The sequence below is a fragment of the Hemicordylus capensis genome, chromosome 1 (genome assembly GCF_027244095.1).
Source record: "Hemicordylus capensis ecotype Gifberg chromosome 1, rHemCap1.1.pri, whole genome shotgun sequence".
NCBI classification, from domain to species: Eukaryota; Metazoa; Chordata; class Lepidosauria; order Squamata; family Cordylidae; genus Hemicordylus; species Hemicordylus capensis.
Window position 1 is genome coordinate 324284333 of NC_069657.1, and position 14968 is coordinate 324299300.

The 14968-nt window shown below is 41.7% G+C and overlaps 1 protein-coding gene across 8 annotated transcripts in view; it reads right to left on the reverse strand.

The window, feature by feature from the left end:
• USP45 (ubiquitin specific peptidase 45) overlaps positions 1 to 14968 on the reverse strand; it is a 99925-nt gene that overhangs the window by 72807 nt on the left and 12150 nt on the right. For 7 of the 8 annotated variants that reach the window (XM_053287696.1, XM_053287695.1, XM_053287694.1 and 4 more), the window contains exons 2-5: positions 11454 to 11563; positions 5975 to 6144; positions 3731 to 3834; positions 1768 to 1868 (exon numbers count right to left, since the gene is read on the reverse strand). In XM_053287696.1, the coding sequence (XP_053143671.1) occupies positions 1768 to 1868; positions 3731 to 3834; positions 5975 to 6144; positions 11454 to 11553 (475 nt within the window). In that variant the 5' untranslated portion in view covers positions 11554 to 11563. Of the gene's footprint in view, positions 1 to 1767; positions 1869 to 3730; positions 3835 to 5974; positions 6145 to 11453; positions 11564 to 12764; positions 12784 to 14968 lie in introns of those variants that run through there. The other variant, XM_053287697.1, reaches the window with a different exon arrangement.

Here is a 14968-nt window from a genome sequence, read left to right on the forward strand (position 1 = left end):
TTGCCTGGCAAATACAATAGCGTGCTAAAACTCATTTCTGGATGGTTGCTCCTTACAAAGGAGTCTTGTTTTATTCTTCCATTTTGTGCCAAACATGACCTCCTAATCAAAGACTACTTTTAAAAAGAAGTGGGGGGGGGCAGGGAGACATTGCGGGGCATAGCAAAACACAGGATCAGATGTGAAATCCACACAGCTGCACACATTCTTTTGGGAACCCTGCACTTTTGGGAACCCTGCACTTAGGCTCATTTCAATTGCTTCATGTAATTCCCTAAGTAAGTCATGTAGTAGTAAGGTAATTTTCACATTTTTGCAGCTAAAGTTGAATCTTTGTGAACTAGTGAGTGAAAATGCAGGAATCCTGCTGCCACGCCAGTCCACCGCATCTGTATATCAACATCGATATCAACATCCATGTTACATCTCTAGATGCATCTGGCTTCTCTTCAAATACATTCTTGATTGAACTAGAACCTGACAAGCATCCTACATCTCATGTTCTTCTTGGACAGAAGATATTTTCAAACACTTTCACGTAACAATCTGATGCAAGTAGCAAGCGGTTATACAGAACACACATACATAATTATATACCAAGACTTTAATAGATACAAGGCCTACCCCCAGAGGCGGCCGGTGAAGGCAGCTCTTGCAGGGGCGTGAAAGGTACCTTTAAAAGACATTACCGTCCGTGGCACCTGGAAGCCACTGTGAGCAGCGGTGCCCCATCCTGCATCCCATGCGGCAGCTGCCCCGCCTACTGCAACTCATCTTGCCTCTGCCCATGGCCATTTGAATGGTCAGCAACACTATGCCAACCATGCAAATGGCCATCATGCATGCACAGAGGCCAGATGAGAGCAGTAGGAGGGGCAGTCACAGCACAGGTTGCCAGGCAGGGCACCGCTGCTCCTGGCGTCTTCCAGGTGCCACGGATAGACAGTAAGATCTTTCAAAGGTACATTTCGCCACCCCACCCCACCCACCTCGCCAGCACCACCCTCACCAGCAGCCTCTGCCTATATTACACCACAGACTGGAATTTTTTTTCTAAGAAAAAATACATATATTCACAAATGGCAAGCCTTAGGAATATAAGACTGAATTCAAGAAAAACAGTTTCCCTGTTCAGTTACAAGCACTGTTAAGAGATAATGCTATTGTTTAGCAGTATTATTAAGAACAAGTTGTGGTGAGCCTCGCTTGCTCCCCATCCCCTCAATATCACACCATGGATTGATCCTAGTTTCTTTTAATTAATTAGAGTAGAACCACAGTTCCCTGAGTATATATGTAACAGGAAACAGTGGCTGACATCATGACTAATGCATAATAAGCATAATTGCGCTAGTACAAGAACATCACATAGCTGCGCTAACAACAGGGATTTATGCAAAAGTTCCTTTAAAAACAAACAAGACACATTACAGCTGCGCATGGATTCTTGTGGTAGTGCAACAATAGTATGGAGTTAGCACTAGTAGCTAGTGCAATTTAACAGGCTTGCGCTAGCATGTCACCCTTCTGGAAGTGCTTCAGTAATCAGGATGTCAGCCAGCATTTTAGTCCAAAGGGTGAGCAAATCAGTTGCTTTTTCTGACTAAGCATCTGCTTCCTGGTTCTGAAGATGGTAAACCATAGTGAAACTCTGGTGTTTTGGGCCACACTGCTATGGCCCCTGACCCCACATGTGACAGCTCAGCCCTAGATAGGAACCAAATAGCAACCTCAGACTCATATAATTTCCTGAAACAACTTACTTACTTAATTCATTTCTAGAAACATGTCTTTGGAGGAAGTCAACTATCTGTGCTAAAACCTTCTTGTTGCAGTGTGTTGACAGCTCTTCATTACATTCATAACACCTAGAATAAAAATTTAAATATTTTAACAACTAATCTCAAAACAATGACTAAATTATTTTGACTTTGCATATTGTCCAAAACCATTATAATTCCTATACAAGCTCTGCACTACACAAACTGCACATCACAACTGCTATATTATACATTTCTGATATACAATAACAAAAATATTAGTAAAATCAAGCAACACATTTTCCATTTTACCAGCTTTCTCTACAATTAAAAAAAAATCTGTTAACATTATTCAAACAAGTTTTTTAGACCACTTTAATGTATAAAATAGAATAAAATAAACAGATCGTCCAGAACCGAGCAATCATGTTTCAATATCCAAACACCATTTCAAGCAGCTGGAAACTCTTAAGATTAAATACAGTAACTGCAGTTGAAGTTTACCAATCCAAGGACAGGAGAAAGGGAAGGAGGGGGAAATGAGTGGCTCTCCAATTAACCCTTTATTCTCCTTTTACTGGTAGAGAAATTTCATTACCTCTCTCATTTCCTCCCTATCATTAATAGATAGATGTAATTGTTCAATATACATATACAATATACATAGCCTCTTTAATCTTACATTTCACAGTATTTCCATCAACAGCCAAAAACAAACACCTTTGTTTCTGCAACCCTTCATGTTTTTTCTTTCTTATGTTTTGCCCAGGGTTTCAATCAATCTTTATAATATTGCATGTCTGCTAAATGTTCTTTATACCATTTTAAGAGGGGCTTTCCTGTATCCCCAATGTAAAATTTCTCACATTCCACATATACAATCTTGTTCACTATTCCTTTAACCTGGCACCAGCTCTCATCCTTCTCACACATCACACATACCTTCATTTCACACTTATATCATAAATTCTGGACTTAACCAGATGCTGTTTTAAAGTCATAGGTGCTGTACAAATCACATTAGCTTTCAAGCCATGTTTTCTCAGGATCTTTTGTGTTTGCCACATAAATCTGTTCATCCATCTATTAATGAGGAAATGAGAGAGGCAATGAAATTTATTGGCCAGTAAAGAGCGAATAAAGTATTAATTTGGAGAGCCACTCATTTCCCCCTCCTTTTTCTCCTGTCCTTGGATTGCTTAATTCAGCTGTAGCTACTGTATTTAATCTTAAGTATCTCCATTACATGAATGGCTGAAGCTTCATTAATGCCAGTAGTGACATGAACTGTGATTTATGTCTGGCAAGCAAGGAAGTCCCTCTGCTTTTGCTTTCTGTTAGATATATACAAGCCACATTCCTCCTGTGGACTTCACAGATTGGAGAAATGCTATGCAAGGGGATGGAGCAGGTGGAGGACATCCTATTTCCCCCCACTTCCACTCTGACCAGAGGGAAGCAATTTGCCTTGACTGCTGTGGGGCAGCAATGTTACGTATAAGAGGTTATACCAGGTGGGGCCTAGAGTCAGATCCCAGCACTCCGACTCCAACATGGGAATTAATAATCCTTTCATACCAGTACTACAACCTGGATGTTTCATCCTATTAAACACTGTCTCCGCATAAATATTTAAGGGGACAAGGTAATATTTTAATAAAGCTGCACATCAATAATTTTAATCTGAACAACTAGAAGTAGAATCTGTGACACAACTAAATATTTTCTTTATCCAGCTTGTACTTTCTTTTTAATGGCTAAAATAAATGCAAGAAAAATTACAAGAATTACTACTTGCATGATACTGTTTTGTATCTTTAATTCTCAGCTAAATGTGCAAGAAAGTGTATAAAATATTAAATATTACATGTACACAAATCTACTGGTAGATTTGTGTACATCTACTGGTAGAAAGACAAATGCATGTCCTAACACACACAACTGTCCCTCTCAAACACAAATAAACTTACCATACAATCCATGTGCTCAGATTGATTACAATGCAGTGAGGTTCTGTCCGTACAGTCTGGAAATGCTTTAGAGAATGCTGGCCTTCTGAATTTTGACTGCAGCCCTAAGGTTCAATAAAACGTTGAAATGTAGGCATTAGTACAGCTCTTGAATAAAACTGTTTTGCTGGTTTTATAGTACAATACAAATCAAGGACTAACTGGTTTGTAAAAAACAGAGTGCTTCAAGAGAGTGCAACAATTTACTTCAAATATAAGTTGTCAATTCACATTTACTTTGCCCAAATCTGGTAACCTGCTTAGCCCACAAAGAAGCATGTGGAGCCACCACCCCATAAATGCCAAAATAGCCCCCTGTTATGAACGGTCTATAACATATCAGAACCAGAGGTACCAACTCAGAAGTATGGTGAAATATAGGCCTGTGTCTGATTTCATTTTATATTAAGAAATGATACCTGAACTCGAGGTGAACTGGCACCCAGGTCAAACTGCTCTCTGGAGCAGGAGACAATATAGCATTGTGTTGCAAAATGGATATGCAAGGGAACAAAAAAGCCAGGTCTGAATGCTGAATGCTGTAATCCATATGCTAATACCACTGACTACCAAGTGTCTGTGGAAGGAGCCAGGGGGCTGATCCCCCCCCTTCCTGTTAGTGTTAAATCCTTGTCAGTGATTTGAATTGTTCTCCATGGAAGTTCAACATAGCCAAATGCATACAGAGATCCATCTGTAGATTTTAATCTCACTTCACTGATGCTACAAATGTATTGAATGTCTCACGCACATATATGTTACTTTAAATATAATTACACACTAGATAAGAGGTACACAAGAAATAAGAATGGCTGTCTCACACCAAATAGGATCAATTCTCTTACTAACTCTGAATTTTAACACCTTTTGGGGGAAGATGCAATTTGCAGCATCTTAGATGCAGATTTGCTGTGGGCAATGTTCCCCTCCCTCCCTTCTGAGCACAGAGTTTTACAGAAGATGAGATTCAGAGATCTCTCTGAATCTGGCCAATATCCTGAATAATTAAGACATTGTCCAAAAGGTAGCAGCGAATTGTCACCTTTTTGGACACCCAGGAAAAGAGGAGATTTTGAATAGATTCTATTCAAGGATCAAAGAGAAAAACACTATAAAGAATGAGGCTTTTGAGACAGAGAGTTAGCAATCTTTTGCTACAGCAAAAGCTACTCACGAGGATCCCAGGGTTTTGCTGCTAAGCCGCGGGGCAAAGCAGGAATTCTGTCCATGAGCAGAAACTACAGCAATACCTGAGTTTTGCTGCCCAAGCTGCCTGATCTGAGCAACTGCACAGCTCCTGTCTCCGCCAAGCGCCTCACTCCTTCAACTGAAGTGATTCTCCGCTTTCAAGTCTCTGGTCCTGGGTAAATATGCTGCTCCTTTACAAGCCTTGGAATCCCCTCCATCCTTTCCCTGCTCCCTTCTCCTTCCTCCTCTTCTTTCCCTCTACTAATCTCCCCAAAACCATGCCAGCCCTCAGCCTTCTCCCCCACTTCTTTTCTGCCTGTATCTGAATTGTATTAGTCTCTAGGAAGATTTAAATGCACACACATATGTTAGTTAGGCACACGGGTGAATATTGGTGCTGGTTAGGAAATACTGTTGCTAATATTGATAGAGGGCTCTGCCTTCTGCTTTGCTAGATTATGTTGTTATTCTTTTTATACTCAATAAAGCCCATTGAATCTTGAGGACTGGTTTGATCTCCTTTCTTCCTTGCATCCAGATCATACATGGTCACTAATATAAAAGAACTTGGTCCAGACCTGTTTTGTATACTGGCTAATGAGCATATTTAGTATATAAATCAGGCCTGGTCTGTAACACCCCTGCATTGAACCATTCCCACACTAGGCAATCACCACAGTTGGCTAAGCACACATCATGGACAGGCCATTTACTTCACAGAGAGTCCCTTCCACAGTAATCTAGGGATATCCAGCAGCTTATTCTTACCCACATATCTACAAACTGCTCTTTTCCTGCTTTTATTGGAAATAGAAGCCTGGAGAAGAATGAGTGGCTGGATTTCCCTGAGTAAGAACTAAAATGTTACGTTCTGGAGATTCCACAAAGAAATACGATCCCAACACTTATTTCTATCTTGATTCTCATTAGTTCACTCTACAGTACCAGACAATGTACTAAAGTAACCACCCGTACAATGTAAATATCTGATCTGTAAAATCACATAAATTTATTTACCTGAGTACCACATTTGAGGCAGAGCCATATATCTGAAGGCATTACAGGCTCACCATCACATATTCTTCTTTCCTTTAAGCACTCTGAACATATTGACCAGACGTTTTGAGCAACTGCCCTCTTCACATGATGTACATCCACCGCTTGGCTTACATGCTGGCATGTCAGTCCTACAGAAGTAGTAAAAATAAACACACATTTAAGAAAGATATGTTACTGTTTTATTACAACACCCTAACCCCTGCTTCTCTGATCTGCTCCCCGCCTGCCTAGTTGGACCCCCACATGCCACCTGACCCACCCACCCAACTTGCCACATGACCCACACACCTTGGATCCTAACCTGCCCACCCTACTGTCACAGCCTGACCTACCCACCTTACCGCTGCCTGCAGTACCTGCAGGAACCAGTGGTGGCAGACGCGGAGACAGATCTTGTCCATTTGGGCCAATGTATCGCCAAGTCTGGCCACACTTGGCAACGGTTGCAAGATGGTTCCTCTCCTGCCCTGCAACCAGTGTCCAGAGCAAGAGGGTATTCTCCATGGTCAGGAAAGTGGTGACAACCCATCACTCACATTTGGAGATTGAATTGGTGGAGCGGCTGGTCTTCCTGAAGGCCAACTTCTCTCTGCTGGGTTATCCCAAGCTAGACATGAAGGGTGAGTCAATCATGATCATCCCCACCCGCTGCAACACCAGTTCACCCTGGCCAACCCTATTGTGTCACAGTCTGCCCGTTAGTGCTCACGACACACACAGACACGCACACATGCCACCAACTCATAGTCCCAGTCACACCCGATACTTCCAGGTATATCCAGTAAATGGGGGCAAACGAGGTGGCAGGGAGGCACGCTGCCACCCCAGGGACTTACTGAAAAAGGATCACCAGCAGGGGAAGAGCAGTGAGAGGAGTAAGTTCACCCTCCCCCACACTTAAAGCGGCACCTCCCCGCCTTTGAACCGGTGGAACCACCTGCCGTTCGAACCAGTTCAGAGGCCCGTAAAGGGCCTTTGAACAGGTTCCTTGCACATCCCTACAGGCTTGTGATGATGGACTGTCTGCTGCCACAGGGCCAGAAACCATCGGAGGCCATGGTACAGCACAGAATGGGGTTGGTTTGGGTTTTTTTTGCTTCCTGGCTTTCAATTGTGTTGGCTGCTTTGGTTGGCGGTTGGTTGCCAAACCAACAAGAACAGCCAAATGCACGCATTGGCTCATGATTAGTCTAGACTGTTTCCCTGGCATATACCAGCTTGCCGGCTGTCAGCCAAAGCCAAGCCCTACCTGAAGCCAACTCACTGCACAAATAAAAACAAGAAAGAAGACTTCATGTGGTTTTCTTTTTTCAAACTAAGCATGCACAAACACATACTTCAATTTTACTTGATTTTGATGGCTCTCAGATGGACAAAGGGAGAAGAACTTGGTTGCCTTGCCAGGCTTGCCTGCCCTTCCTTCCTGAGACTCACGGTTCTGTCTGGTGTTGTGGCAAAATCTATGTCTGCTGTTGATTTTCAGTGTGAGATTTGCTCCATGACATGTCTGGCACAGCACACTGTGGACTGTGGTCTGACTCTGTGCATTCTGCATGTACACTCAGAATCAGGGCCACCTGGTGGGCCACTGTGTGAAACAGGATGCTGGACTAGATAGGCCTTGGGCCTGATCTAACAGGGCTGTTCTTATGTTCTTCTGTCAAAAGGGTGCCACTCACTGCTGCTGTTGCTATGAAACAATTGTGTGTGCCTGGAAAGTAACTTGTGGCACTGACAATGATGCATCAGTGGGCACTGGGCAGAGCAACTGGCACTGTGGCTGAGAGAGCATCTAGGTCAGTGATTCTTTATTGGTCTGCTTTGAGCCGTGTTCTGTGAGGGAATCCCTTTTTAAAAAAAATGTGTGTGAACTTGTAGTGCTGTTTGGTTCTACCATAGGGATTAGTGGGAATATGAATTGGCCCATTATTCCCTATGGGTAGTACCTAGGGACACCAAAAAGGGTCAGCTGGTATGTCATGATGGGTGCTACCTAACACCAAACCCAAAAAACATTTGAGCAATCGGACTATTTTTAATGAATTTTTGATTTTTTTCCAGGGTCAATAGGTAAGGGGTTGACCTCCTGATGACCCATCAATTTTTTTTTTAAAAAAAAATCATGACAAATAGCCCAATTGCCTGATTGCTTTATGGGTTGGGTGGTAGGTAGCATTCATGATGTACCACCCAACCTATTTTGGTGTCCCTAGGCACTACCCATAGGGAATAATGGGCTGGTTCGAATTTCCATTATTCCCTATGGCAGAACCACTTTGAATCAATTCAATCCTGGTTCAAATTCGAGCCAAACCAGCAACTAGTTTGATAGAACCAGTACTTGAATTAGGCCCACCCCCTCCCCGGTTTGAGTCTGGTTCAAACTCAAACCGAACCGCAAAAACCGGTTTTGTGCACACTGCTACTGACAACAGAAAGATGGCATAGAAATAAACAACTTCTTCATAGCATAAAACTGAGGACGAAAATCACATGATTAATGTGACTGCCAGACAAACGTCTGCCTATACTCATGTATGCCGATGACGCTGTAATTTTATCACAAACTAGAATAGGTTTAAAAAGAGCTTTGGGTGTTTTGGTAAGCCATTGCAAGAAGGAACAATTAGTAATAAACTATTCTAAGACAAAAATTCTTCGTTTCAGTTCTAAAGATCGGAATTTTAACTGGTCGATTGAAGATCACAAAGTAGACTAAGTAAAGCAAATCAAATACCTTGGGATAGTATTTCAATTCAATGGCTATAAAACGGGCCATATTAGATCGGTAGTTGATATGGCCAAACGTAGTATTATAGCCATTCTGAAATTCTTCTGGTCCCAGGGAGGGAACTACATTCCTGCTGCCATTAAACTTTATAAGGCCAAAGTGATTCCCCAACTCCTTTACGGGACACAATTGGGACTGTATACTAACTTTAAAGATTTGGAAAAAATTCAAACTGGTTCTTTAAGAACTATATTTGGTGTACCCAACTGCGTTTCCAATTCGGTGATACGCATGGAGGCGGGCATACTGAAAATGGAAACCACAGCCTGGCTCCTAAGGATATTTTATTGGCTTAAACTTTATCTGCATCCATTAGGGCTAATTCCAAAGCTTCTTGCGGCTGAGCCTCAGGCATCTTGGTCTAACAAAACGACAGATAAACTTTGCCAATGTGGCCTATCACCCACTCCATTATTAGAGAGTGGTGGGAACACAGCCCGCAGTCTAGTACGACAGAGATTGATCGATATAGATATCCAGGAAGAGAAGGCTTGTTGACCATCTTTTTATAAACAAGTATATGCTAAGACGGATCTTGCCCCAGCAACGTATTTATTTACGATCACTTTGAGTAAATTCAGATGGGCCTTCTCCAGGGCTAGGTTCAATGCTTTCCCATCTGCAATGCTGTATGAGAAATATCTGAAGCTATTATATGAAGAACGGAAATGCCCCTGTGGAGAGGCGATCGAAACCATGGCCCACATACTTTTAAAGTGTTCAATATACCAAAACTTGAGATCTCAGTTAATCAGCCCACTGTTAAATGATATGAGGGGAAAAACAGAGGATCTTGATGTAGCATATTTATTAGCAGATAAAGATGCAACTATTTCATATGTTGTGGCTAAATTCTGTTATGTGGTCTCCAGATTAAGAACTTCAAAAGAATAGAATACAGCTTTGGCTTCCTTACTGTTAATTTTAAATTATGCCTATACACTTACGCCTTTCCAATGCCATTACTTTATTTTATTTTTACGTGTAATTATTACTAATCAAAAGCTGCTAGTAATTTATCTGTAACTGACTTTCTATTAATATTTTTCCTTTTAACTATGTAAAGATTTTTATTTCTTTTTGGTCAAAGACCGTAAATAAAGTATGATAATGATGAATGTGACTGCCATTCAAGACACATAATATCTCATATATGGTGTGTGTGTGTGTGTGTGTGTGTGTGTGTGTGTGTAAACTCACATGAGCACGCACGCACACCCCATATATTCCACACACACACAAACAGAAAATTTCCTTGTACTGAATCAGACCACTGGTCCATCTAGCTAAGTATTGCCTATACTGACTGACAGTGACTCTCCACGGTTTTAGGCAGGAGTCTTTCTCAGAGCTACCTGGAGATGCCAGGGATTGAACTGGAACTTTCTGCATGCAAAAGACATGCTCTGCCTCTGAGCTATGGCAGCCCTATCCCTAAACTGGAGCTGCTGCTTAAGGAAACAAGGGGCTCTTAAGGAAAGAGCCCCTGGTGGCGCAGTGGTAAAACTGCCGCCCTGTAACCAGAAGGTTACAAGTTCAATCCTGACCAGGGGCTCAAGGTTGACTCAGCCTTCCATCCATCCGAGGTCGGTAAAATGAGTACCCAGAATGTTGGGGGCAATATGCTAAAATCATTGTAATCTGCTTAGAGAGCTCTGGCTATAGAGCGGTATATAAATGTAAGTGCTATTGCTAAGTGCTAAACAAAGTTTCTGCATTTCTCTATCAGAAATTAGAAATTTGTTTTAATGTGACAGTGTGCATCCTCACAGAACCTGCACTCTGCTCTTCCTCTCTCCCTCATCACTTTTAACTCCATCACTGATGTTTCCAATTCTTGCCCTTCCAGACCATCAGCAGAGAGATGCAATTCTATAAGCATATGGAATAACTTCTCCAAAAAAGAGGATAAGGTGATTTTGTAATTCATCAGGAACCAAATGTTTGACAGCAAGCATTCTGCTGTTGAAGCCTTCCAATTAAACAAGGAACTTCTAATTCTCATAGATATCTACTTATTGGCCAGTAAGTCGATATGTCAGTGATGCATATCTCCGCCAGTCAGGGAACTGTGTGCTATCACGTCTCAGGAATTTAACAGCTGGGGAACCAAGGTTTTCATCTGTGCTCATTTGTTTTACTTAAACTGAGGATGGTATGTTACACCGAAATGTCTTATGTTTTTATGTTTACCAACTTTTAGTTTTTCTTTGTGTATGCAATAAAAAGGGCTTTTTGTTGATAGCTTATTGGCTAATTAAAACCATACAGATGCTTCTTTCCTTTCATCTCCTTGATGACTGAGATCACTCCACCTGCAGGCATGTAGCAGCTGCTGGAAATGCAACTGAAATCATTGCAAGTGTTGGCTTCCTGTCTGCAACAAGACAACTGCACACAGGCACTGCCAAAATCAGACTTTTTGGAACCCACATGAATACAGGCTACCGATGTTGTGCAGGAGAACTCTAAGCACAAAATGATTTCACAACTCCTTTCACAAGCCCTCTTTGTGCACAGTGTTGTTTCTGCATGAACGATTCATTGCAGCCAGGAGTTAACACATGCAACAAGTGCAAGTAGCTACCACAAACCCTGATCACTAAGTTGAATGGCTCTATGACAAAGTGTTGTGTGCATATTTACCTGCAATGTCATCAGAAGAGTCTTCATCATGAGGCTGATTTGACTTTTTGTGTCTCTTGGTTTTGTCAGAGATAACCCTTGAAGGATCCTTTACCCGCATCTGTTATTTTCTGGAAAAGGAAACAGAGAAATGTGTATTATTATATTATATTAAAATAAATGCAAAGATATGGCTGCCATAGCTGCTCTTAAATCCTGCATTAATCTGGGACAGCAACCATGCTGTCCACTCAAATAAAGGGCTTGGTGTGTTCTCTATCAGCTCAAACCATCTTGCTAACAGTATCATGCCGGACCATGTAATGCAATGAAAGCAAAATCTGAGGGTCTACATAAGAATTATTTTTTCTAACAAAACCTGTCTACTTTTGCCGACATAATGCAGACTCTCATTAATCACCTCCCTAGGCCTTCTGATGACAGAATCCTTTAAGACTTTTCATTCTATGTAAACGTTGAGAACATGTATTAAAAAATAGTAAATATCCATAGTAGTAGTAGCAAGACTAGCCAATTGGTGCTCACTAAAGGTCAGTAGCAGGGCAACCCCCCACCCCCACAACAGTTGGCTTATTTATTCATCATATTCTTATCTCATCCTCCCCCTGCCAAGGAGTTCTGGGAAGTGTATGTGGTTTCCTTCCACCATATATTTTATTCTCACAACTCTATGAGTTTGGTTAAACTAAGGGATAGCAACTAACCCAAAGTGAGCTTCAGAGCTCAGCAGGGATTTGAAGCCAGGTCTCTTGGGACCAAGTCCAATAGCAATAGCAATAGCACTTACATTTATATACCGCTCTATAGCCGGAGCTCTCTAAGCGGTTTACAATGATTTTAGCATATTGCCCCCAACATTCTGGGTACTCATTTTACCAACCTCGGAAGGATGGAAGGCTGAGTCAACCTTGAGCCCCTGGTCAGGATCGAACTTGTAACCTTCTGGTTACAGGGCGGCAGTTTTACCACTGCGCCACCAGGGGCTCTCCACTATACTCTCTCCACTATATCACAATGGCTCTTGCTAGCACTTAGAAGCAATTTTAATACAAGAAACCACCTGAACATTCATCTGTTTTATACAGTGATGATCACCTGAATAATATTTAGCCTCATAGATGTTGCAGGACAACACTAGCTTTATGGTTACAAAGGATACAAGATGCTGGGGGTTGCTTTTTCTCATTTTTTAGAACAACATGCTTACAAATGTATTATTTATTTTATTTATTTTACATATTTTTATACTGCACAAAGCTTAGGTCTCATATGCTTTCATATGAGCAGCATGCAGATGTGTTTCGTAGCTACCTGTGGCATTTTGGATGTCCAGAGCTAGATCAACTGTCATCCAATTAAAGGCAGGACCACATTCATCATTCATGACTAGCAACTGGACTATGTCATCAATCAGCAGCTCCAATGGTTCAGCACAGTGACAGCTCTGAAAGCCTTTCAAGCATACTAGCACTTAATGCTTCCTAGAGCAGTAAAAGAACCAGAACTATAGACTGGTAGTGGCAGCAACACTTCTTTCATCCCAAACTGTCGTTTGGAATTCTCCAAGCGTCATACCCATGATATTCTATACTCGAAGCATGTCCCACTCCTGACTGGCACTTCTTGCAATACCTTAATGGGGGGGCGTACTAGGAGAAAAGTGTTCTTCCCTATGAGAATTATCCTGTAGGGCTCTGCAAGGATATATTGATGCCACCTCACTCCATATACCTAGGTAACTTCTCCCAGTGGTTTCATGTAGATGTTAAAAAGCACGGAGACACAAGACAGGCCAGCCCAGCAGGATATAGGCAATTCCTGTACTATACATCCCAAACAGACAGAAAACTTAGAAGCATTAATTTCCCTATCAACCCATCCCAAGGACGTTTCTTTAAAGAATTAAGGCCTTGATTTGTGCTAACAAAAAACGGAGTTAATGTTGCTTGTTGATTTATTCCAATCAGAGCCTTGCAAACAACAAAGCACCAAACCGGTGTAAAACCTCATCTGCTGTTAGCAGAGTACAGATGGCTGTTAACAAGTTGGTCCTACAGAATAAGGGCCAAACTACACATTACTTCAGCACATTCTTAGAGGTGGCATGTCTGTTTTGCTCAGTCTACCCATATTCAGCACACCATGGCAAAGTTGCCCAAAGAGGGATGAGTTTTGAGCCAGATGAAGTTCTGGCCTCTCCCTGGCCCACACAATTTTAAAATCAAACAAATGCCAAGTTTGAAAGGATGCAGCATTATGCTGCTCTGTATCATTGTAGGTTCAACTATAGATGCAGATAAATGTTATTTGTTGCTGTTCTGAAAAGGTCAGAGAAGGCTTCAATTTAGATAGAGTCATATCAGTCTGCAAAGGTACTAATCAGTTCAGACAATCACAATTAAAAATTGGTTCCATGGAACAACTCTAAGCCTCAGGAGCACATACTCCCCATTCCCTGCTGACAAATTAGAATAATTTTACTTCCAATTGTGGTTATAAACAAACCAATATGATGTCCAATGTGATGGTTTATTCTAACCAAAATGCTTCAAATAAACCGATATCTGAACACAAGGTTTAAAGTAGATTTCCAATCTTGGTTTTTTTCAAGCATTTTGGTTATAATAAACTAAGATCAGTCAGTTCGGATACCAGAACTTATCTTGGTTTGTTTCTGACTCATACACAGGCACAAGAGGGAAGAGAAGTACTCCTGAAAACCAAAGATGTCACATGGAACCAAGTTTTAACTGTACTTCTGTGTAACATTGGAATTAGCCCATACTGTAGCCCTATTCAGGCATTTAAAAGAACACTGCTGAACATGCTTACAACTGCTTAAAGGGGATTGGAAGTCCTGCCTCCACACATAAATAATTTCTCTCATTTCACTGCTCACAGAAACAGCAGTGTTTGTATGAAGAGGGAAACGCCATACCCATGATGGCAGGTGCTTCCATGAGCTTGGGGCAATCCAGACCCATCCTTAGGATAGGACAAATCGTAGCAACTGCCCTGGGCCTCTCACTTTAAAATCCCCGTGCTTTAGGCACAGCTTTCTGGATGCCGGTAGAGAAAAGAAGAACCTCGTGTCCCTGCCACCCACCATCTGCTCCAGAAAGGAAAGGGCTTTGCCCCACTCAGAGCACTCTAAGGGAGTCATTTGCCCTGGGTCCCACACACCAACTGGGACAACCCTGTATATAGTATGGCCCTAAGATACAACAACTTGAAAGACAAACAGTCAGTTCAGACAAGATATTTGAGATCAAATGCTCTGCTCATAGGAGCATTCTATTCACATCAACAGTATAACGTGGAAGCAACTAATGTGTACAAGATTATTACTTTTGCACTTGATACTATTCTGACTGGCAACCAAACTACTTGGATGCAGAAAATTCAAATCCGATCCTTTGAATCCAAGTTGCTACAGAAAGGCTACTAGATCTAGAGAGGCTACTAGACTGTCTATGAAAACCTAAGTGTCTCACAAACTAACGAAACAAGAGGGG